This window comes from Urocampus carinirostris, chromosome 12, assembly GCF_059441175.1.
Source record: "Urocampus carinirostris isolate Australia breed hairy pipefish chromosome 12, RoL_Ucar_1.0, whole genome shotgun sequence".
Lineage (NCBI taxonomy): Eukaryota > Metazoa > Chordata > Actinopteri > Syngnathiformes > Syngnathidae > Urocampus > Urocampus carinirostris.
Genome location: NC_142360.1, coordinates 34008044 through 34029869, shown reverse-complemented (window position 1 = coordinate 34029869; position 21826 = coordinate 34008044). Strand labels below are relative to the sequence as shown.

General features: G+C 40.3%; 2 protein-coding genes across 2 annotated transcripts; one reads left to right on the top strand and one right to left on the bottom strand.

Annotated features, from left to right (window-relative positions):
* Nucleotides 1-649: 649 nt before the first annotated feature.
* itpa (inosine triphosphatase (nucleoside triphosphate pyrophosphatase)) lies at nucleotides 650-3086 on the bottom strand. Its single transcript, XM_088349599.1, has 8 exons — nucleotides 2808-3086; nucleotides 2566-2623; nucleotides 2241-2305; nucleotides 1591-1664; nucleotides 1474-1505; nucleotides 1292-1404; nucleotides 1134-1210; nucleotides 650-854 (listed from the first exon to the last, which is right to left on the bottom strand). Exons 1-8 carry the CDS (start codon nucleotides 2868-2870, stop codon nucleotides 743-745), a joined length of 594 nt encoding a protein of 197 aa, XP_088205725.1. The 5' UTR covers nucleotides 2871-3086; the 3' UTR covers nucleotides 650-742.
* Nucleotides 3087-3224: 138 nt separating this feature from the next.
* Nucleotides 3225-21084, top strand: mettl13 (methyltransferase 13, eEF1A lysine and N-terminal methyltransferase). The gene is made up of 9 exons (XM_088350450.1): nucleotides 3225-3455; nucleotides 5744-6016; nucleotides 7304-7778; nucleotides 9537-9736; nucleotides 9812-10001; nucleotides 11378-11527; nucleotides 11615-11827; nucleotides 13087-13218; nucleotides 16745-21084. Exons 1-9 carry the CDS (start codon nucleotides 3303-3305, stop codon nucleotides 17008-17010), a joined length of 2052 nt encoding a protein of 683 aa, XP_088206576.1. The 5' UTR covers nucleotides 3225-3302; the 3' UTR covers nucleotides 17011-21084.
* The last annotated feature ends 742 nt before the right edge of the window (nucleotides 21085-21826 follow it).

Genomic DNA, 21826 nt, shown 5'->3' with positions numbered 1-21826 from the left:
CTGAACTATCTGACTGTTTTGTCGACGTTCCCATTGTAGCGCCTTATAATCCGGTGCGCCTTATGTATGGAAAATATAGGACCAAAAACTATTTTTTGGGGGTGCGCCCTATAACCCGGTGCGTCTTAAAGTGCGGAAAATACGGTATATTGTACACAACCTTTGCAGAGAACATACCGTAAAGTTGCCTAAATTAATCAAATGGACGTGGAAAATATAGGGAGAGCGTGAACCCTTCCACTTCAGAAATAAATGTGATTTACAATTTTCCTCAACTTTTTGTTACCCTATGAAGTACTACGTCAAATTCTATGTCAAACATTATGCTGTGATCAATGACAATTAAGACAAGTTTAGTTAGTTCTATTTTAATGACAAAGCCTGTAAATACTTATAATGCTACAATATTCATCACGTTTATATTAAATAATCAATAATATTATTTTTACTTTGTCATCACAACGCCGTGTGAATGTTTTTTGGGGGCCTGTGGAGTAATGTATTGTCTTTTAGAATTGGATACACCCTAATTCTTGCCATGTTATGGAATGATGAGACACTAAGGAACAATAAACCAGGTCTAGATATACTCACTGAAATGTTTGCATAGTTTCTACATGATTGTCCCCAACCTCAAAATAACACATGCTGAAAGAAATGAGTAAAACATTTATTAACGGAAGCACACATGGAGCTTAATTGTTCTTTGTATTTACTCAACTGCAACCACATGGCCACTCAATCATTTGTCCTTCTTCCCCTTGACATGTGGTGAGAAGCTCTCCGACATGGCAGCTAGCGCTCTGTATCGATGAGAAATGGAGTTCTTTACTGCTTTAGGCAGTTCTGCATACCTGGAAAAGATGAATAGGGAATTCTTAAAAGAGAGGACAAAGTGGAAAACCGACTCTTATAATGGCTTGTCTGGAGGGCCCAAAAAAATCTTTCAAGTCATCATTACGGGTTGTTGTAAGTAGAATTTAGGAGTAAAAACTGTTTCCAACACATTTGGCAAAATAAATTGGGGAACACGTCCCCTTTAAAAACTCTCATACATACAAACGTCTAAGTGAAAGAAGTTCTAGACGACAATTGATCTCTGGCTCCCCTATGTGGAATGAATGAGAACCTACGTTTTGTCAAAACTTTCTGGCTGGAAACAGGGGTCCCATCCAAAGTCTCGAGGTCCCCTTGGTTCCACAATTTTTCCCTGGAGATAATACCCGTGGTACCACGTAAAACAAGGAATTTAAAAATTGTATGTGTGGCATCAAAGGTGGATGAGGCAGACCTTTGTTATTCCTCTGAATAACTGAACCGGCTCGTCTTTTCCGGTCGTAAAGGCAAATGTACAGAGGGCCCATGCTGATTTATCTTCAAAGCCAGCAAGGAGTTTGTACAAACCTTTTAAACAAAAAAGAATTAAAGTGTTTTCATCAGAAGGTAAGGTAATAACAGCAGTATTTTTCTCACCTTCCGGCTTAAGTTTATCTAGGAACCACTTTCTGCAAAAATGAATAAATAAAACTATTATTGCCTCTGAACGTTAATGATTGCATGAAGTTTCTTTATTGTAGTTACAAGACTAACATGTAAGGTCCTGGCAAGCCACCCAGCGCATTGAAGCAGAGACAGGTGTCCTCCACTATAACTGGGCCATCGATCTAAAAAACAAACAAAAAAAACACACACTTGAAAACAGTTTTCACTAATATAAGGAGACCAAAGACTGCAGAGTATCCAAGCCAGAACCAGCAAGCTAAAGGACACCACTATTTAGATTCTGACTTACCGGTATACTTTTTATTCTGAACCTCATATATTTTTATATGCTTACTTTTATTTAAACATACTGCGGAGTCTCCAAGACAGACCCAGCAGGCTAAAGGACAACTTCTTTTCTCAGGCTGTTAAGACTGAAATCCGAACAAATCGATGCACTACTGCACTATTTAGATTCCGTCTTACCGGTGTACTTTGCACATTTTTTACTTTGAACCTTATAAATTTCATATGCTTACTTTTTTTTTAACCAAGTTGTTATTTGTATTTTGTGTCTTATTTATTGGATGGTCGCATGTGGGATCAGAGGAATGAATTTAATATGTGCTGTATGTTATGCATAAAGTTTATTTGACAATAAAGTTGACAATGGCAATGAGATAATTCACCAATCTGAGAAAAATGTTTCCATCAGACTTAAACCTCAAACTACATGACAATAATACAAGTGACTATACCTGTTTAGCAGCCTCTTTGCACTTCTGTATGGATATGTCATCTGGTTCTCCTTGGTATTCAGGCACTACACGATCATGACACAAGATGTGTTATTTACCCCTAAGGCAGGTTAACCCGTCACAGAAGCAACATTTACTAATAAACACTTGCATTTACTTGTATCAGTAGTAGTCAACAAGAAAAAAAAAACATTTGTTAACAATGTGCACTACGTTGTCATCATTGGCAATAAAGACAATTATAGTTCTAATTGTAATGAATAAGCAGCGCAAGAGTTCTATATTTTTAGATTTATGAGAAATGTGTTGGAAGCATCATACTTACAGTCAATTTTTTTCGAGATGAGATTGTATGGAAACGTGTCACCAAGTATCTGAACTACCTGTGAAAACAATTGAATTCGATAATCGATTATTATGCCTGGCTGTACTGCCACCGATACCCAGCAGGTGACCCTAGTGAGCAAGGAAAAGCAAACATCTAAACGAGTCAAATAAATTGTTTTTACGCGTCGCTCTTAAAAGCACCAAGATTAAATCGTCCTGTCGCAATAACCTTCTTTTTACCTCTTCCAGTTTCTTGGCGTTTCCTGTAACAAACACCACAGAACGTCCGGCCGGCAAAGTCATGCTTGGTCGTCGTCAATTTACTTTTCTTCTTCGACAGATTGATGGCTAGGATTAGGGTGTTCACATCAAAATTATTCGGCAAATATTTAACATTTAAAATTCACGCTAATGTAGAAAGATGAAAAACGTAATTTCTTGTTTTATCGTAATTCTCTAGATGAACGTTTAACCAGAAACAAATAGCGGACGGTTTTGTTTTCACACGGAGTACTTACGCCAAGCACTCAACAACAACCAATATAAATGAGCTCTTTAAGTTTTAACCAATCAAAAAACGTATTTGAAACTGAATAGCCAATCTGATAACTGTTCGTCTTGTAGTGAATTTCAGGCTAAAACTTTGCCATGAGGACAGCAAGAGTCCAATGCAAGTCCTCATAATTCGGCAGGTGTACAAATAAAAAACAACAACAACAAATCGTAAAAACTAAAATGTCTTTGTTACCACGAACTGCAAAGGAATTCAGCTCAGCTGAGTACTGGGAAAGTTTTTTTAAGAAGCGCGGAGAGAAATCATTCGAGTGGTATGGGGACTACAACAAACTATGCGGCGTGCTGCACAAGTACATCAAAATACTGGACAAGGTAAACAAATCCTTGGCGTATACTGCAAGAGAATCCTATGATAAGTTTTATTTTGATTGTAACAAAATTTAATAAACACGAGCTGCTCAGTCTTAACAGCTTCCATGTCCAAATCATCTCATCTCATTAGCTGCACCGCTTATCCTCAGTAGGGTCGCGGGGGTGCTGGAGCCCATTCCAGCAATCATCGGGCAGTGGGGCAGGGGACACCCTGAACTGGTTGCCAGCCAATCGCAGGGCACACAGGGACAGACAACTCGCTCGCTCATTCACACCGAGGGACAATTTGGACCGGCCAATACACCTGAAATGCATGTGGGAGGAAACCGGGAGTGCCCGGAGGAAACCCACGCAAGCACGGGGAGAACATACAAATTCCGCACAGGAAGTCCGGTAGCTGGATTTGAACCCACACAGGAGGTTCCCAAGACCTTAGAACTGTGCCGCACACGCGCTAACCACTGCGCCACCGTGCTGCTGTCCAAAACATGTACAAAAATAATTGATTTTGTTCGAGCACTTTTCTCAAAGGTGACTTGTGTTGGGAATTAAATATTAAAATGTACCGTTTACCAAATCGTTCGAATTAGTTATCTGACTCCATTACCCAAACACAACCTACATTCACCCAACAATTTATGCGCGCCTGTTTGTTGATGGAAAAGATGAACAAGAAAGCCGACATTTTCACACGGGGGTTCGTTCTGTGTGCATTGTTACATAGAATGACAATACAAGGAAATTATTATTATTATTATTATTTAATTTCATTAGCAATTTAACTAAGTGTACTCCATCGAAAATGGCCGAATTAGTGTCGTTGGAATCTCTGGGAAGCCTTCTCTCAAGTCCTCTCGCTTCTCCTCTCGGCCCACGTCTTTTCGCGAGATGGTGTGCCGGCTCCTCCCATGGGCGTGTCAATAAAGCCCCACGTGGGCTCCACCACCTCGCCGCGATGTCTGGAATGTTCAAAACAACACTGAGTGTTTCTATGTCATCAGGGCCCCTCTGCGTCTGGATGTGCTGATTATCTTATCAGCCCTTTGTCCCATTCCCGCCGTTCCTGTAAACATCATTCTCCACTAGGTTGCACTGACCTCGCACCACAGCCCAGCCAGCATTAAATGTACCAGTAATTTGTATTCCATCGTACAAAATCCTTTATAGTCAAATGTATAAAATCCTTCACTTGTAAAGTGCTATCCCCCAAGTTTTTTTTTTCTTTTGGAATATAGTTGACGATTAACATCCATCCATCGTTTTTCTGCACGCATATCCTGAGTAGTGTAGCTAGAGCCAATGATCCCAGTCTTTGACGGGCAGTGGGCAGGGGAGACCCTAAACTGGTTTCCAACCAGTTGCAGGGCACACAGAAACAGACAACCATTCACACGCTCATTCATACCTAAGGACAATTTGGACCTGCCAAGCATGTTTTGGGAATGTGGGAGGAAACCGGAGCACTTGGAGGAAACCCACAAAGGCACAGGGAGAGCATGCAAACCCGACACTTGAAGTAGATGCAATTGAACCCTGGACCTCTGCCCCGCGTTTACCACTCGCCGTGCTGACGGTTAACACATGTATCAAAATTCACGTTGACTAGAAAAAGGGGTTTTCTAACAGGAGTGACTGGGAGCAGGATTAAGCTATGGGATCTAGAAATAAGCCTGGGTTGAAATAAAACAATAATAGTCAGAATTTGAGTTTGTCTATTTTTGACTGCTTAAAACAGTTTAAGAGAGAATTGTAATTCTATAGACATAACTGTAGGTTACAAACAATTGGGCTAAACATTTTGTTGTAGCGGCAGCACGGCAGTGGTTAGCGCGTGTGCGGCACAGTTCAAAGGTCTTGGGGACCTCCTGTGTGGGTTCAAATCCAGCTACCAGACTTCCTGTGCGGAGTTTGTATGTTCTCCCCATGCTTGCGTGGGTTTCCTCCGGGCACTCCGGTTTCCTCCCACATTCCAAAGACATGCATTTCTGGTGTATTGGCCGGTCCAAATTGTCCCTAGGTGTGAATGAGCGAGCGAGTTGTCTGTCCCTGTGTGCCCTGCGATTGGCTGGCAACCAGTTCAGGGTGTCCCCTGCCCACTGCCCGATGATTGCTGGGATGGGCTCCAGCCCCCCCGCGACCCCACTGAGGATAAGCGGTGCAGCTAATGAGATGAGATGAGATTTTGTTGTAGTTCACAATGTGATAATTGTGTCTTAAACCTTGCAATCTATTTGCAGTTTTTGCATCTGAACTTTACTGTTTCAAGTAAAAACAATTTTAAACCCAAGGTGCTGGTGGTGGGCTGCGGGAACTCTGAGTTGAGCGAACAGCTTCACGACGTTGGCTACAAAAACCTGACCAACATTGACATCAGCCGGACTGTGGTGTCTCACATGAACCAGCGCAATGTGGAGCGTCGGCCTGAGTTGAAGTTCGAGCAGGTGGATGCCACCCAGATGCCATACCAGGATGCTTGCTACCAGGTGGCTCTGGACAAAGGCACCCTGGATGCAATGGCCTCAGAGGAAGGAGGACAGCTAGCGAGGAATATGCTTACTGAGGTACACAAAACGTCTGCCGACTTTTAGCTTTCATTAAAGTAGTTTTCCTAATACTGTAGATTCCGGACTATAGAGCGCACCTGATCAAAAGCCGCACCCACCACATTTTAAGAGGAAAACCGATTTTGTACTTAGACAAGCCGCACCTGTATATAAGCCCCATGCGAACCCAAACCCGACTTTAAGTCCCGCGATTGAAACTAAACGTCCTTCATTAAAGTACACAGTCCAAAAATCACAGCTGGCAAAATGAACGGAAAATTATACCGGTACTTAAGGTTTGATGCAGACCTGCAGAGTCCGGGTCCCATTGAAAGTAATCCAAGGTAATAAGTGTATATTTCCAAAGGTAAGGGTGGGAAAAATATATATCCACTATTGTCCGCCGCGTGCACAAACAGGTCTCTCTATTCCTCACCTTTACCCCACTTCCTCCCCCACGTTTGTTCCGCCCCTCCTTTTTCATTCGCCCGTGCAAAACATATCAGAATAAGTGTCTAAAATAAATACAACTAAATACATTACAAAAATATACAGTTGCAAAAACATATTATACATGGGTTACACATATTTACAAAGAAAGACAGTACACCGAGAGTGTTTTCAAAGCTTTAATGACAATTATATAACTTTCATCCCAAACGGTGCCTGTGACAGGGCAGTTAATGGTAGCAACACGCTAGCAACACGCTCGCAACACAGTAAACGGGTCTGGTAAAAAAAAACATGCCGTACTTGTAAAAATCACGGTAAACCGTCCTCATCTTCCTCCTTAGAACTGAAGCCATCAAAGTCGTCTTCCTCAGTGTCGGAAAGAAACTTTGTCATATAGATGTCGTCCCACGCTCCCTTATTCCAAAACACGCTCGCAACTTAGTAAACGGGTCTGGTAAAAAAAACATACCGTACTTGTAAAAATCACGGTAAACCGTCCTGACTGCTCGATTGCTTTTAACTTGAAAGCTGCGTCATGTGCCTTTCTTTTTGCATTTTGCATGATGAGGGTATGTTTACGCTAATTTAATTTATGCACAAGCCAAGAAGTTGCAGTCTTCCTCGGCGCATATATTCCACCGGTCTAAATCTTACCTTTTGTACTCGAGCGCCGTTGGCGGCCGTTAGAAAAATTACATAAATTGGCCGCATCACTGAATAAGCCGGAGGGTTGAAAGTTTGGGAAAAAAGTAGCGGCTTATAGTCCGGAATTTACGGTATATATAAAGATGGTTTTAGGATTCCAAGTGTTAATCAACATTCACTAAGTGCATTGCATGTGTTTTTTCGTAGGTGGGTCGGGTCCTTAGCATTGGCGGAAGGTATGTTTGTATCACATTGGCTCAGGAGAGCGTGATCCACCTGGCTGTGGAGCACTTTGTCCAGCTTGGTTGGGCTGTGAGACTTCACTGCCTTCAGGAAGAAACCAGTCCGGAGGAGAACGATGACTCCTTTGCCCTGCCGGTTTTTGTCCTGGTCTGCACCAAATTCCGCCAGCCCATGCCGATGCCCATTCTGGAGTTTTGCCTCGGTGAAGACGGAGTCCCGAACCGTCTTACACTGGTGGCTGATTTGCTGACCACAGTGCGGGAACGCCAGGCCTATTCTATCTTGAGGAAGAGGCTGCGCACCCGTACGGATGCCGATGCCGACTCTTCGCTAACTCTTTGCCATGCAGAGACAGGCTTGCCCCGATACACTCTCACAATACAGGACTCTTCTCTATCGACCAAAGTGCCAAAGTTCAACCAATTTGCCATCTTCATTGGTGAGCTATTTTTTCATGTTGTGTGTTTTTATTGTGTGCACCATAGAATAACTAGTGAGAGTAGTTCATTTTTTAGACATTGATAAGTGGTTATTTGTATTCATTTATTTGTGTTTATATTTAATCGCCACACCCCCAAGGCCACCGAGCTGGTTATAATATAATATATTTAATCTTGTTTCTTTTCTGTCTGTGTATTAATTACTTACTTTATAAATTTGTATTTATCTTTTTGTTCATTTTTAAAGATGTTTTATATTTTTACTATTTATAGATTTGGTTCATTTGTTTTTTAAAGGTGTGTATTGAGTGCATGCAATCGGTAAAAAAATGTGATTCATTAAAATAATATATATTGATTTGAATATTGAGCAAAAATACATCAAACATCAAAAAAAGTGCACTTTTTCTTACATAACATGAGGCTCTCCTAGAGGGAGGTGACCTGATAATCCACCGTTTTGCTACAATGGGCACCCAAAAAGAAAACCTTGTGAAAAGCGAAAATAATGACCAGAAAGGTTGTGCTATTTGGTCATTTTAAGACACTTTAGTTTTTACTCTTCTTTTCAATTTGTAGCTCTTTTAAACATGTTTTTTCCCAAAAGCATTCTTTTATAGTCAAATCCTGCTCTCTCGCTTCAAATTAGACGCACAAGATTTTTGCTTCAATTATATTTGTGTGACCACTAGTTGGAGTTTACTGTCAATGTTAAATACTGATTATTGTTTTTTATTTAAGATGTAATAAAGATTACAGTAATCCCTGGGTTATCGCGGTTAATGGGGACCGAGACCACCCGCGAAAACTGAAAATGCGCAAAGTAGCGGCGCCCCTTAAAAAATGCTTAAAAAAACGTATACAGGTATACAGTATACCCCCCCGCCATTAAACCGAAGTGATCGCTAGCATAATGGCAAGGAGTTATTGGGTGACTCATCCAGAACTCTTCACACTGGAACTGAATCTACCAAAACATGACCCACAAGTGTAGCCATGTCTTACATAATCAATTTACACGGAATAGAACTGCGGCAAAACCACTACGAACCATTCAGTATGATTGTATTAACCGCTCTCAACCACATGCAGCCATCGCAGCTTATTTCGCTTGTTAATACTACCGGTTACATATTGTAAATGAAAACAGTGAAAATGTGATATTTGATGAGTGTTTGTGAAGCATTTTGGGAAACAACAGTTAAAAAAATGGTCTGTGTTCATTTTAATGAAAGTGAAAGAGCTACCTTCTGACAACAACAACATACTTTAGCTAGCGGCATCGAACGTCTTTTACAACAAATACACGAAACCACACACAATTAGCCGTGTTTAGGTAGTACAAACAACCGCTCGCTTTTGGTATAAAAAAGTCAAACTTGAGATGAAATGTGACTGAAGAGAATATACTTACATCGCGTTGCCGAGTTCCTCCATGATAAACTCTGCCACAGGAGAAAGGGGTGAGGTGGGAGGAGTTGAAGGAGGGGGCGGGGGATGAGCGAAGCGGTAACTCACCATTACTAAGCATTGTATCAGGGCCTCCCCCTCCCCTTCACAATAAGAGTGTCCACACCGTGTCCTCACTTGACATAAGCTCGCGCTTGCTCAAGTCAATAAATGATTTTATTGAGAAGGTAATGTATATTTTTTAGACCCGCAAAGCTTTGAAACTGCAAAGGTGGAACCGCGAACTAGCGAGGTTCCACTGTACATGTCAGAGTGATCTCTTTCTCTAACCTTCTTGCCTGGTGCAGTGCCGCAAGGTAGCGAGACAGCCTGGCTCTACAGCTCCAGCGAGGGCCGTCGACAACTCGCTGGTAGTGCCAACTTCCGCCGCCTTGTCATCGTGGCCATGCACAGGAATCAAGTGTATGCTGACATGCAGGCCGTCCAATCCGAACTCTCGCCCATGGTCATGGAACTGGCGCCGCCGGGAATGCCGGAGAATAGACAAGTGGGTGTCATCAAATTGGCACACATAGAGTAAATGTTGATCTTAACCATATATCTTTAAAATGATATGATTCAGGTCCCATTTCTGTCAGTGGGTGGAGACTTAGGTTGGCGCAAAGAAGTGAGCAGGAAAGTAAGCGAGCACAGTGGTGAAATTTGTGTGGAGAATGTCAGAGGGGAGGACGGCGAGCTATATCGGAGATTGGTGTTCCTGTCCAACGCAGCATTGGTGCAGTCTGAGAGTCGTCTCGTCTCCTCCAGTAGCAGTCAGTTATGGTTTTTTTTTGCTTTTTTTTTTTTTTTTTTTTAATAACCAACCAACTCAAACCAACTTCTGTCACTCATAGGAGGGTCTTCGAGAGATTTTATAGCAGGGGTGTCAAACTCATTTTAACTTGGGGGCCACACGATATAACTAACATTCTCTTGGGGGAAGACTAGTAGATTAGAGAGAAAGAAAGAAAGAAATAAGAGAACAAGAGGGAGAGAAAAGTAGAGAGGGTGGGACAAGGAGAAAGAGAGAGAGAGAGAGAGAGAGTGAGAAACAAAAGAGATAAAGATAAATAGTGAGAGAAGGGGAAATAAAGAGAGAAAGAATGAAATCCAAAGTGAAATAGAGAGGAGAGAAAAGAGAAGGGGAGAAAGAGAGAAGGCAGAAAGTAAGATTGAAAGAGAAAGGAGAAAATGAAAAAAGGAAGAGAGACAGAAAAAAAAGAGCATGAGAAACAAGAGATTAAAAGAGAAATCATGAAAGAGGGAGAAGGAAAGGGAGAGAAAAAACGAAGTCCAAAGAGAAATAAAGAGAGAAGAAGATAAAAGAGAAGTAGAGAATGAGAGAAGGGGAGAAAGAGAAGAAGGAATCAAGAGAGAGAGAGAGAAAAAAGGAAGAGAGGGCAAAAGAAGATAAAAAGACAGAAAGAGAAAAAGAGACAGAGAGAGTGAAAGGGAGAGCGATAAAGAGTGAGAGAAAAAGGGAGTCAGAGAGAGAGGGGGGGAGAGAAATACAAGTACAGCATTTGTGATAGGCACCCGGCTTTGGCAACATCAAGTGGATATATTTCAACCTGCAGCTCGTTTTTCTCTTGCGCTTCCTTGAGCGTTGTCTCACGGGCCGGATTCAATCCCTTTGCAGGCCTGCTCCGTCCCACGGGCCGCCTGTCTGACACCCCTGTTTAATAGCATCTAATTACAAGAATCACCAATTGTGCCGATTAATCAAACTTGTGTTTGGGACATAGTTTTTGAGCAATATCTGTTTGTTTTAACCCCAAAACCCAATTATGGGCAAAACTCTTGAGGACCTTTCTAAGTTTGCATTTACAGTCCAATTGTCCACCGGATTTTGCATGGACTTATTAAACCCAAGTTTTAGTTGAAATTATTGCGAAAATAATGTAGTTAAATTTTTTCAAATGTTTTGTCATAGAATCTATTATGTATTGCATTTGTAATTTTAGAATTTAGAATCAGCAAAATGAACGATCCTTTTTAGCTTCAAAGGTCTAGAATGTCCACGTTCTTTTCGATTTGAGTCCGAGGTCCTTGTGTCTTTTTCATGTTTTGCATTTTCAGAAAGACCCTATAATATTTCACCATGATCGTTTTCTGGATTTTCTGTTATTTGTTTCTCTTGACCTACCAGGATCAAGTCAAAAGCAGAAGAACAAAAAGAAACCCAAACAGCCCTCTTCGTCCGCCCTGTCAGTGGATAGTGGCTTCCTTTGCTGTGCCCACCATGAAGTCATGGTGGCTGGTCTTGCTTTGCTGGGGATTGGCAAAGAAAAGCAGAAAGGTAATATATAGCTTCTATTTCGTATTATTATACATGAGAAAGCTTTTTCCATTTTCCCCCTTAACCTTTCCCTCCTTCCCCTGTTAGTTATCCCTATATCAGTACTAGTAATTGGACTTGGAGGAGGATCCCTAGCCCAGTTTCTCCGAGACTTTGTGCCCGGTGTGTCAGTGGAAGTGGCAGAGCTGGATCCCATGGTGCTAGAGGTAGCCAAAGAGTGGTTCAACTTCCGGCCGGATGATCGCCTAACCACCACTCTCGGGGATGGCCTTAAACTCATTTGTTCTTTGGAGGAAGCAGGTATGTGATGCAGCTACTGCTAACTTCAGCTAGTGTGTAAAAGGCTTTGGCCCAATCCCATTCCTCTCACTTGGCCCTAAGAACCCTCCAGTGAGGTCCCTCCATAGGGAAGTCCCCTCGGTGAGTGGAGTGCAAAATGAAGATTGTCCCCTAAGAAATTGGACAGGACTTGCAAGGTTCCACCCCAGTCCAGTAGATGGCCGTAATACGAATTGGCTGTAAGAGCCTTCTATTGGCCAGCATCACATATGCTTTAGAATTGTCTCCACATTTGGACAACATTTTGAGAAGGTAATTAGTTTTTTAATATGTGTTTACAGAGAAGGCAGTGGACTATGTGATAGTTATTAGTTTCATCTGTATTTCCATGTGAAATTCGGAGACATTACTCATGATGCATGATGAAAGCTAATGCATTCTGATCTCACATGAAAGAATCATATTGTAAATAAAACACGACACCCAAATTGTGTGCAGTAAACAAGCGCATAATCCAGAATGTTATTGTGACTGCTGCTTTAGCGACTGGCCATGTAGAAAAAAGCACGACTCAATTAAGATAAAAACAGGGCTAGGCTGAACCGTGATTTTCTGCAGTTATCCAACTCTACGGTTTGTAGTGTGAAGATTTTTTTTGCGGCTCCCTCAGTAGATTTATGCACTGTATAAAGTAGCGATTTTGCAATGTTCATGTTTTAACGCGAAAATACGATTTTCTATTGCATTTACATCTAACTAAGATATCTCAATATATTTGGTTGCAAATACATGCGTAGTTGTGGAAAACTACTTACATTTGTGCGGTTTCTTCCCAGCCATGTTTGTTGATATTGAGAATTCGCAAAGCCTTCTGGGTAGTCACTTCGCTCCAAGTGAGGTACCGACCTCCTTCGATCTGAAGTGGTTATGTCATGGGTTAAGGGGAACTTCTCCCTCGGTCTTGAGAGTATTGGGACGCATCCCATTTTCACGTGAACGCGCAAAACCGAGTGACTAGGGCAAAAAGCGAGTGAAAGTGAGAAGAATGGGACGCAGCCTTTGTCTAGCAGATGAATCTTAACTTGCAGTTTACGTCACTGACTCCATGTTTGGCTTTTAGGCAGCAGAGTGTAAAGCTTTGCGGAGGCTAATTAGAGAATCTCAAATTGTAGCCGGTGGTTTCACTTGGTGCTCTTCCATTCACCATGGTTCTGGACCATCTCTTCAAAAATGGTGGTCAAAACCAACACAAGAAGTGACCGTATACATTCTGTCCTCAGGAACTCGTTTATTTGATGCCATCATGTTCGACGTGGATAACAAAGACAGGATATTGGGAATGAGCTGTCCGCCAGCTGCCTTTGTCGAATCTTCTATCTTGAACAAAGTCCGCAACATTTTGACCCCTAATGGTAAAGTACACTTTTCATATGATAAAGATAAATAGATAGATACTTTATTCATCCCCGCAGGGAAATTCACATTTCCAGCAGCATCCCTTCGCTGAGAACAATACAATATACAAATACCCAATGTGACGTGCTAATACCTACTGTAGCGTGTTGTGTAGAGTATTTAAATAGTGCTACATAAAATACACACTGCAATAAAAGTATGGTAATATGCAATGTAGGGGGTGTGGTTTAATGTGGGCCTTTACTCCGCCGGGTGGAGTTAAAGAGCCTCATGGCATCTTTAAAGCAGGGGTCCATGGGCAATAGGTAGCCCCCTTAGTTCTACTGAGTGGATACTGACTGGTTCTGAAAATAGCTCACTCGTGATGAATGATTTTCATTTTCTAGGAAATGTGATTCTAACTGGCATGTTGTTTTTGTGGTTAAGCCTGTTTTAACCCTACTTCTTATTATTCATCCATCCATCCATTTTCTGCACCGCTTATCTTCAGTAGGGTCGTGCGGGTGCTGGAGCCCATCCCAGATATCTTCGGGCAGCGGGCAGGGGACACCCTGAACCGGTTGCCAGCCAGTCGCAGGGCACACACAGATAGAAAACACACTCGCTCATTCACACCTAGGGACAATTTGGACCGGCCAGGAAACCCATACAAGTACAGGGAGAACATGCAAACTTTGCCCAGGAAGGCTGGTAGCTGGTTTTGAAACCATGACCTCAGAACTGTGCTAATCACTCATCTGCCTGGAAATAAGAATTTAGAATTTTTTGTCATTGTAAAATGCAAAATTTACAACGGAATTCAAATTACTATCCTAGTGGTGCAAGAATATTTACAAGATATAATATCACAGTTTAAAATATTAAGTTTGAGGTAATTGTATTAAAAATAAGTACTATTAAATAAATAAAGAACTAAATCATCCCTTGTCATTGCGTATTCCCACGCAACCCTGGTAATGTGCAATAATGACAAAGGATGATTTCGTTTTTTTTTTTCTTTCGTTTTTTAAATTAAAATTTCTTATTTTGTATACTATTACCCATAACTCCAATCCATAATAACGTTGTCACAAAATAACAAGTTGTTATTTTAGAAATGCATATCCAACTGTTGGCCTATTGTGTGACCTGTGTTAAAGGGAAAAAATATTGAAATCATATAAGGCAGCCCAAGTATGTTTCTTTAAACTGACATTCATGCGTATACATTCCGTTTTTTCATTTTTTGTCAAATATGATTTAAGCATTTTCCCACAGAACACTTTTATCTATCTCACTCGACGACCACTTTGACAATTACTGGAGGGTAAAAATGACAACAAAATTAGTCGGATAAGCCCTGCGATTGGCTGGCAACCAGTTGAGGGTGTCCCCTGCCCACTGCCCAAAGATAGCTGGGATGGGCTCCAGCACCCCTGCGACCCTACTGAGGATAAGCGGTGCAGATAATGGATGGATGGATGGATATTTATACAGTGGCTGGCGAAATTATCTGGCCCCCTGAAATTTGTGACCTTCTGCCACATTTCAGACTTCAAACATAAAGATATAAAACTGTAATTTTTTTTTAAGCGGAGCAGATAATGGATAGATGGATTAGTCAGATAAGGACCAATCACAGCTCTGCTTCATAAAGCAATTGAATCACATTTGGTCGCTACCTGGGCCCATGGTAAATTTAATGTGATTTTGCTTCTGCAGAAAGCAGAATTGCTGCCTCTTTAGGTTGATAAATAGGTGGATATTTATTTGTAACTTATATTTTACAAACAACATTAATCACTGTGCAGTATTCAGACCATGGGTCCCCAAACCTTTTCCTGTAAGTGCCACATAACTTTTCCCTTCTCTGATGAGGGGTCGTCAGTTTGTAACAGAAAAAGTAAGACATTTATTGTTATCCAAAAGGCAACAATCAAATAGCCCTTCTGAATTATTCACAGAACAAAAGTAGGAAAATTAACAACACTATTTATAAAACAGGTCAGAACTAATAACACTCCATAAAACAAACGTTTTGTTGTGCCATGCAGTCTCAATAGGTCAAAGATCAGCTTAACAGTGGTATAGATGACTTGCAAAAAGGCAGTAAATTTTACTTCATTTTCATACTATTTTTAGTTACGGTACAAGAGACGAATGTTTATTGCATTGTACGTTTCACAAGTCAAGTCATGTTTTTTTGTATAGCCCTTCATCACAAGAAGTCTCAAAGGGCTAGACCAGAGAATATTGCAAACCATAGACTATTGTTACGCAATCATTATTAAAATAATATTGAGTTTACAATTCAAAGTAGACACTTTAAGCAGATTTGAAAAGTAACAGTGTGCAAGAAATTACCTTTAAAGCTCAATATTAGAATGGAACTGAAGCATGTGTATTGGAAGAAGACACATGATGCAAGCCTGAAAGATACTACTTAGTAAAATTGCATAGCCAGGAGCCATAGCTTGCAGCCAAGTGGCTAGAGAGGGAAACGGTGGGGGAAAAAAAACTTGAAATGACTAAGTCACAATCAGGTCTCAGCTGTGAAAGGCAAGTGGCCATTAAGATGTAGACGCAGCAGTAGGGCAAGCTACCTTAACATGTTACCATGACAATAAATTAGTCACTTCGAATAGAACAACGGAATAGAATTTATGGTCATTGTAACCACGTGAAATGCACAACGAAGATATTTAACTCATGAACAGTGACAAAATGTAGGGTGATAATGAAATAAAAAAAACAATGCCTTTTCATATACCAATGTTATCAATGTTAGTCCAGTGGTAAAAGTTCAGCACTCTAACTGTTGTGACCTCGGTTTAAAATCCCATTTGAGTTCTTTTTTTAGTTAGAAACAAAATGTGCTTCAAATTACTCTGGTGTTTTTCAGGGGGCTAGACCAAATTTGGAGGCAAGTCATATCCAACCCACTAGCCTTAGTTTCGAGACCACCGGTTTAGACTAATGAAAGGGGATAAAATATGATACTCCGGACAGACTGAGGAGATCATCTCTTCCTATGCCTTGAGGCTCTTTAACTCCACCCGGGGGAGTAAAAGCCCACATTAAACCCCACATTTGCATATTACCCTATTTTATTACAGTGTGTATTTTATGTAGCAGTATTTAAATACTCAAGATCAACACGTTACATTGGGTATTTATGTATTATATTCCTTTTACTTTATTATTATTTTATTTTCAACACAAGGATACTGCTGGAAGTATGAATTTCCCTACGGGATGAATAAATTATCTGTCTGTCTGTCTGTCTGTCTGTCTGTCTGTCTGTCTGTCTGTCTGTCTGTCTGTCTGTCTGTCTGTCTGTCTGTCTAGCTATCTAGCTCTCTATCTATCTATCTATCTATCTATCTATCTATCTATCTATCTATCTATCTATCTATCTATCTATCTATCTATCTATCTATCTATCTTTTGGAAATCTTTTAGGTTGACCTCTATCTAAAAATGTGCTGTTTCAAAAAGTCAGTTTTGCTTGAATTCTCCTTATTGATTTAACTTGCCTCCTAGGTATTTTCCTGCTCAATCTTGTGTGTCGCGACACCGCCTTGAGGAAAGACGTGCTGGAGCGTGTTGGTGCTGTGTTTCCAGCGATGTATTCGCGAAAGATCGAAGGGGAGGTGAACGAGGTGCTGGTCTGTCGGCGCGGGGATTCAGACGTCGCGCCGTCGCTGAAGCAAGCGGGACACGATCTGCAGAGGGCCCTGCTCTCTAGTGCGACCTGCAGCCCCAAAATAGACATTGCCGAGTTGTTGAAAGACATGAAAGTAGTGTGAGGGTGCACCGACTCAAAGGGGAGTTAGAAAACAAGACAAAATCATCTTGCTGCAAAGTAGTCCTCTACATCAGTGGTTCTCAACTGGTCTGACTTCAGGACCCACCATCCAACCTTAATTACAAGAAAAAGTTTCCAAATACTGTACCTTTAAATCTCGGCCAATTGATCGCCTTATTAACTAATTCAGTGCCCAAAACGGATTTTAACGGCATTTACGTTTTTCCCACCTGCACTCAAAACAAGTTACAAAATGTTAGAACAGATAAATTTGCCTATCTGAAAGTACAATCTGGATAAAAATTGAAGTCGAAATATTAAAATAAGCAACATATCATTTTAATCTTATCAAAAAAAATTCTACCCCCAAAAAACCTTAAATGAGCAAAAGATCAAAATGTTTAAAAAAAAAAAAAAATCGTTTTCAAGTATAGACTTATAAATGTGGGCAAAAATAAAGTACTTTTTTTAAGCAACATTTTCTAATAATGCAGTAAAAAAATTTTCCTCCAAAAAGAGTATAATTTAGTTATAAATGTAAGTAAAAACATACGATTAGGAAAAAAAACTTTGTGAAGACAGGTCTATTTTTGTGAGTGTATTGTAATGAATGTCTGTACAATCATATTAAGAAAAAAACTCAGACAATGAGGGCAAGAATATTAATATTTTCCTATGTCAGTGTCATTTTATTATAAATTGAAGTAAAAATATTGTAAAATTACAACAAAAAATACAGCCAATACAGTGGCTTGGGAAACTATTTGGCCCCCTTGAACTGTGACCTTTTGCCACATTTCAGACGTCAAACATCAAGATGTGAAACTGTAATTTCCTGTGAAGCATCAAAAATAAGCGGGACACAATCATGAAGTGGAACACACTTTATTGGATATTTCAAACTTTTTTAACATATAAAAAAATGGTGTGGTGTGCAAAATTATTCAATTATTTCAGTGCAGTAAACTCTGTTCTGAAGTTCAGTGAGGATCTCTGAATGATTCAATGTTGATCTAAATGACTAACGATGATACATGGAATCCACCTGTGTGTAATCAAGTCTCTGTATAAATGCACCTGCACTGTGATAGTCTCAGAGGTCTGTTTAAAGCGGAGAGAGCATCCTGAAGAACGAGGAACACACTAGGCAGGCCCGAGATACTGTTGTAGAGAAGTTTAAAGCTGGATTTGGATACAAAAGGATTTCCAAAGCTTTAAACATCCCAAGAAGCACTGTGCAAGCAATAATAAAATGGAAGGAATATCAGACCATTGCAAATCTACCAAGATCGGGCGGTCCCCTTAAACTTTCAGCTTATACAAGGAGAAAACTGATCAGAGATGCAGCTAAGAGGCCCATGATCACTTTGGATGAACCGCAGTGGTCTATAGCTGAGGTGGGAGAATCTGTCCATAGGACAACAAACAGTTGTATACTGCACAAATCTGACATTTATGGAAGAGTGGCAAGAAGGAAGCCATTTATTAAAGATATCCATAAAAAGTGTTGTTTAAGGTTTGCCACAAGCCACCTGGCAGACACACCAAACATGTGGAAGAAGGTGCTCTGGTCAGATGAGACCAAAATCAAACTTTTTGGCAACAATGCAAGACGTTAAAGCAGAACAGCTCATTACCCTCAACAACACACCATCCCCACACTCAAACATGGTGGTGGCAGCATCATGGTTTGAGCTGGCTTTTCTTCAGCAGGGACAGGGAAGATGGTTAAAATTGATGGGCAGATGGATGGAGCCAAATACAGGACCATCCTGGAAGCAAACCTGATGGAGTCTGCAAAAGACCTGAGACTGGGACGGAGATTTGTCTTCCAAAAAGACAATGATCCAAAACATAAAGCAAAAGCTACAATGGAATGGTTCATCAAAAATACATATCAAGGTGTTAGAATGGCCAAGTTTAAGTCCAGACCTCAATCCAATTGAGAATCTGTGGAAAGAACTGAAAACTGCTGTTCACAAACACTTTCCATTCAACCTCACTGAGCTCGAGCTGTTTTGCAAGGAGGAATGGGCAAAAATATCAGTTTCTCGATCTGCAAAACTGATGGAGACATACCCCAAGCGACTTGCAGCTGTAATCGCAGCAAAAATTGGCGCTACAAAGTATTCAATGGGGCTGTATAATTTTGCACACTCACTTTTTCGTTTTTATTTGTTAAAAAAGTTTAAAATATCCAATGAAGTGTGTTCCACTTCATGATTGTGTCCTACTTATTGTTCATTCTTCACAAGAAATTACAGTTTTATATCTTTGTTTGAAGTCTGAAATGTGGCAAACGGTCACAAAATTCAAGGGGGCCAAATAGTTTCGCAAGCCACTGTATCTGAAAATGAGATACGAATATGAATTATTTTTGCAATGTGAGTGAAATATTGTTATAAATTTAACTAAAAATACCATAAAATTAGGAGAAAAAATGTGACATTTTCTGACAATGTGGTGAAATGATTATTTTTGTAATGAGAGTATAATTTAGCTGTAAATTTTAGGAAAATATCTTATAATAATAAAAAAAAATACAATAAATTACATTTTTGACACGGGTGTAGAATTTTCACCCACAATGCGAAAAAACGTAAATGACGTGAAAATACGTCTATGGCACTGAATGAGTTATTGATTGCAATTCCCCTTATTAAGTCATTTTAAAAAACTTACCAACACAAGTAATTTCACATGCGTGCTGGTTGTTTTCTTTAATTGTAGTATGAAAATCATGAAATAAAATTAATGTTTCAAATCTGTACAGTCCAAATGCCAACCTTAACCCCAGAAGAGATGAAGACTTAATTTGAGTGTACCTAAGAGAGACGTATGTACACATGGCACAAAAGCAGCTTGACAGAGGCTGCAATTAAGATTTCAGCTAGAAGGCATCGGGAATTAGAGTATTTTAAACTTACGGACACCACCTCCAAGAAGTTTAACCCTGGAGCACACACGAGTCATAATTTTTCAAAGGATTGGTTCATGGGTGCTCCAGGGTGAAATTACCCTCAGTTATTTTTGTTCTTCTTAGATTTATTTTTCCAAAGCAAAAGGCTGCGACCTACCGGAAACGGGTCGGTGACCCACTTTTGGGTCACAACCAGGGTTGGGTAGGGTTACTTTAACTTGATTACTTTCAATTACTTTTGGATTACCTCAATACCAAATATGCTAATAAAAGAAAAAAGAAACTAAATATGAATAAAATGATGACTCACAACACGTGGTAAGCTTTCTCCTGGCTTTGATCTCTTTGAACTCCGGCAAAACAAACATAAAATGGGACAGAAACAAAATGAAAATAAATCCAAACAGCTTGCCAACATCATTTTTGCCGTTCCATGTATTCCGTTACTCCCCAAGCCTGCACAATATTTAGTAATTGTATTCATATTTAGTTTCTTTTGACTTTTATTAGCATATTTGGTATTGGAGTAATCCAAAAGCAATTCAAAGTAATCAAGTTAAAGTAACCCTACCCAACCCTGTCTGTGTAGCACTATCTAGATACTCTATATAACACGCTACATTGGGTATTAACACGTCACATTGGGTATTTGTGTATTGTATTCTTTTTGCTTTATTATTGTTTTGTTCACCAGCGCAGGGATGCTGCTGGAAATGTGAATTTCCCTGCGGGGATGTATAAAGTATATATCTATTTATCTATCTAATTTTTCAAAGGATTGGTTCATGGGTGCTGCAGGGTGAAATTACCCCGAGTTATTTTTGCTCTTAGATTTTTTTTTTCCAAAGCAAAGGCCTGAGACCCACCGGAAACGGGTCGGTGACCCACTTATGGGTCACAGCCCACAAGTTGAGAAATAGTGCTCTACATCACTTGCTTGGTATCATGTAACACCTTATTTTAAGAAGGAATACTGGTGTAACCATGTCTGTATTTAAGAACTTCCCCAAAAATCTGAAGACAATTTTGGGAGTTATATTTTAAAGGGGAAAACATAAAATCACTTTTGCAATAATGCTTCTGTATCGAGATTATTTCGGGATTTTGTATTGCATGTATTTATTGCAAAGTAAAGCAGCAGTGCATTTTATACCATCTTAAATGTTTCTTATCTTATTTACACTCTGCATCATTTCACTCTTAATTTTAGCACCAGGGATTCCATTTCACCCCCTTAAGGGTACACTTTGGCGTGCATGCACTTCACTCCTTTGGAATGAGGAAGCGCTAGTGACTGTGGAATGGAGATCGCACTATAACGTTTAATTCCATCATTTAAAATCCCTACACTAGAGAATGGGGTTAATTTGTACTGTATTAATAGGTATATAAAGAAAACATTAATTGACTTGTTTGGCATTGAAATAAAATGTCTGCATGAGGGAACTTTTGTTGAACGGGGCATGGTGCGCATGCGCAGACGCTTCCCTCCCGTTAGCTGTCAAAAAAAGTTGGGTGGTTTTTGTTTTTTCCAGACTCCAACCCCTCCACGTTCTCCCTGTTCAAGCTAACAATGAAGCCCCCAGCCTCGCAGCTAACTTCCTAAATGTCTACACGGAGGTAAGGAGCAGCGAAAATGCGTGAAAAGTGAGCCTTTGTCGACAAAATAAAAAAGGAGTGTGGTTAACGGCTGATTATTTGCCACAAATCTGGACGCTTTTCTCGTGGACCAACAGGTTAGCAAACACGCCCCTAACTCCAATCCATTCAAGGAAAGGAACGTGTGTTTATTATTTTGAAGTAATTAAATCACCAACTCCTATCGTCGTAAATGAGTTTAAAAAAAAGTAAGAATTAGATTGCACCGTTGCTATGGGCAACAACCGGATGGGTCGTC

Excerpts from the sequence above, each read along its gene's own strand:
- itpa (XM_088349599.1), bottom strand. The coding sequence starts at position 2,870 with ATGACTTTGCCGGCCGGACGTTCTGTGGTGTTTGTTACAGGAAACGCC. Across the intron at positions 1,405-1,473 it reads AGATAAACTTAAGCCGGAAG|GTTTGTACAAACTCCTTGCT; the intron begins GTGAGAAAAATA and ends TTTGTTTAAAAG. Across the intron at positions 1,211-1,291 it reads TATTCAGAGGAATAACAAAG|GGAAAAATTGTGGAACCAAG; the intron begins GTCTGCCTCATC and ends TATTATCTCCAG.
- mettl13 (XM_088350450.1), top strand. The coding sequence starts at position 3,303 with ATGTCTTTGTTACCACGAACTGCAAAGGAATTCAGCTCAGCTGAGTAC. Across the intron at positions 6,017-7,303 it reads CGAGGAATATGCTTACTGAG|GTGGGTCGGGTCCTTAGCAT; the intron begins GTACACAAAACG and ends GTTTTTTCGTAG. Across the intron at positions 11,528-11,614 it reads TGGCAAAGAAAAGCAGAAAG|TTATCCCTATATCAGTACTA; the intron begins GTAATATATAGC and ends TTCCCCTGTTAG.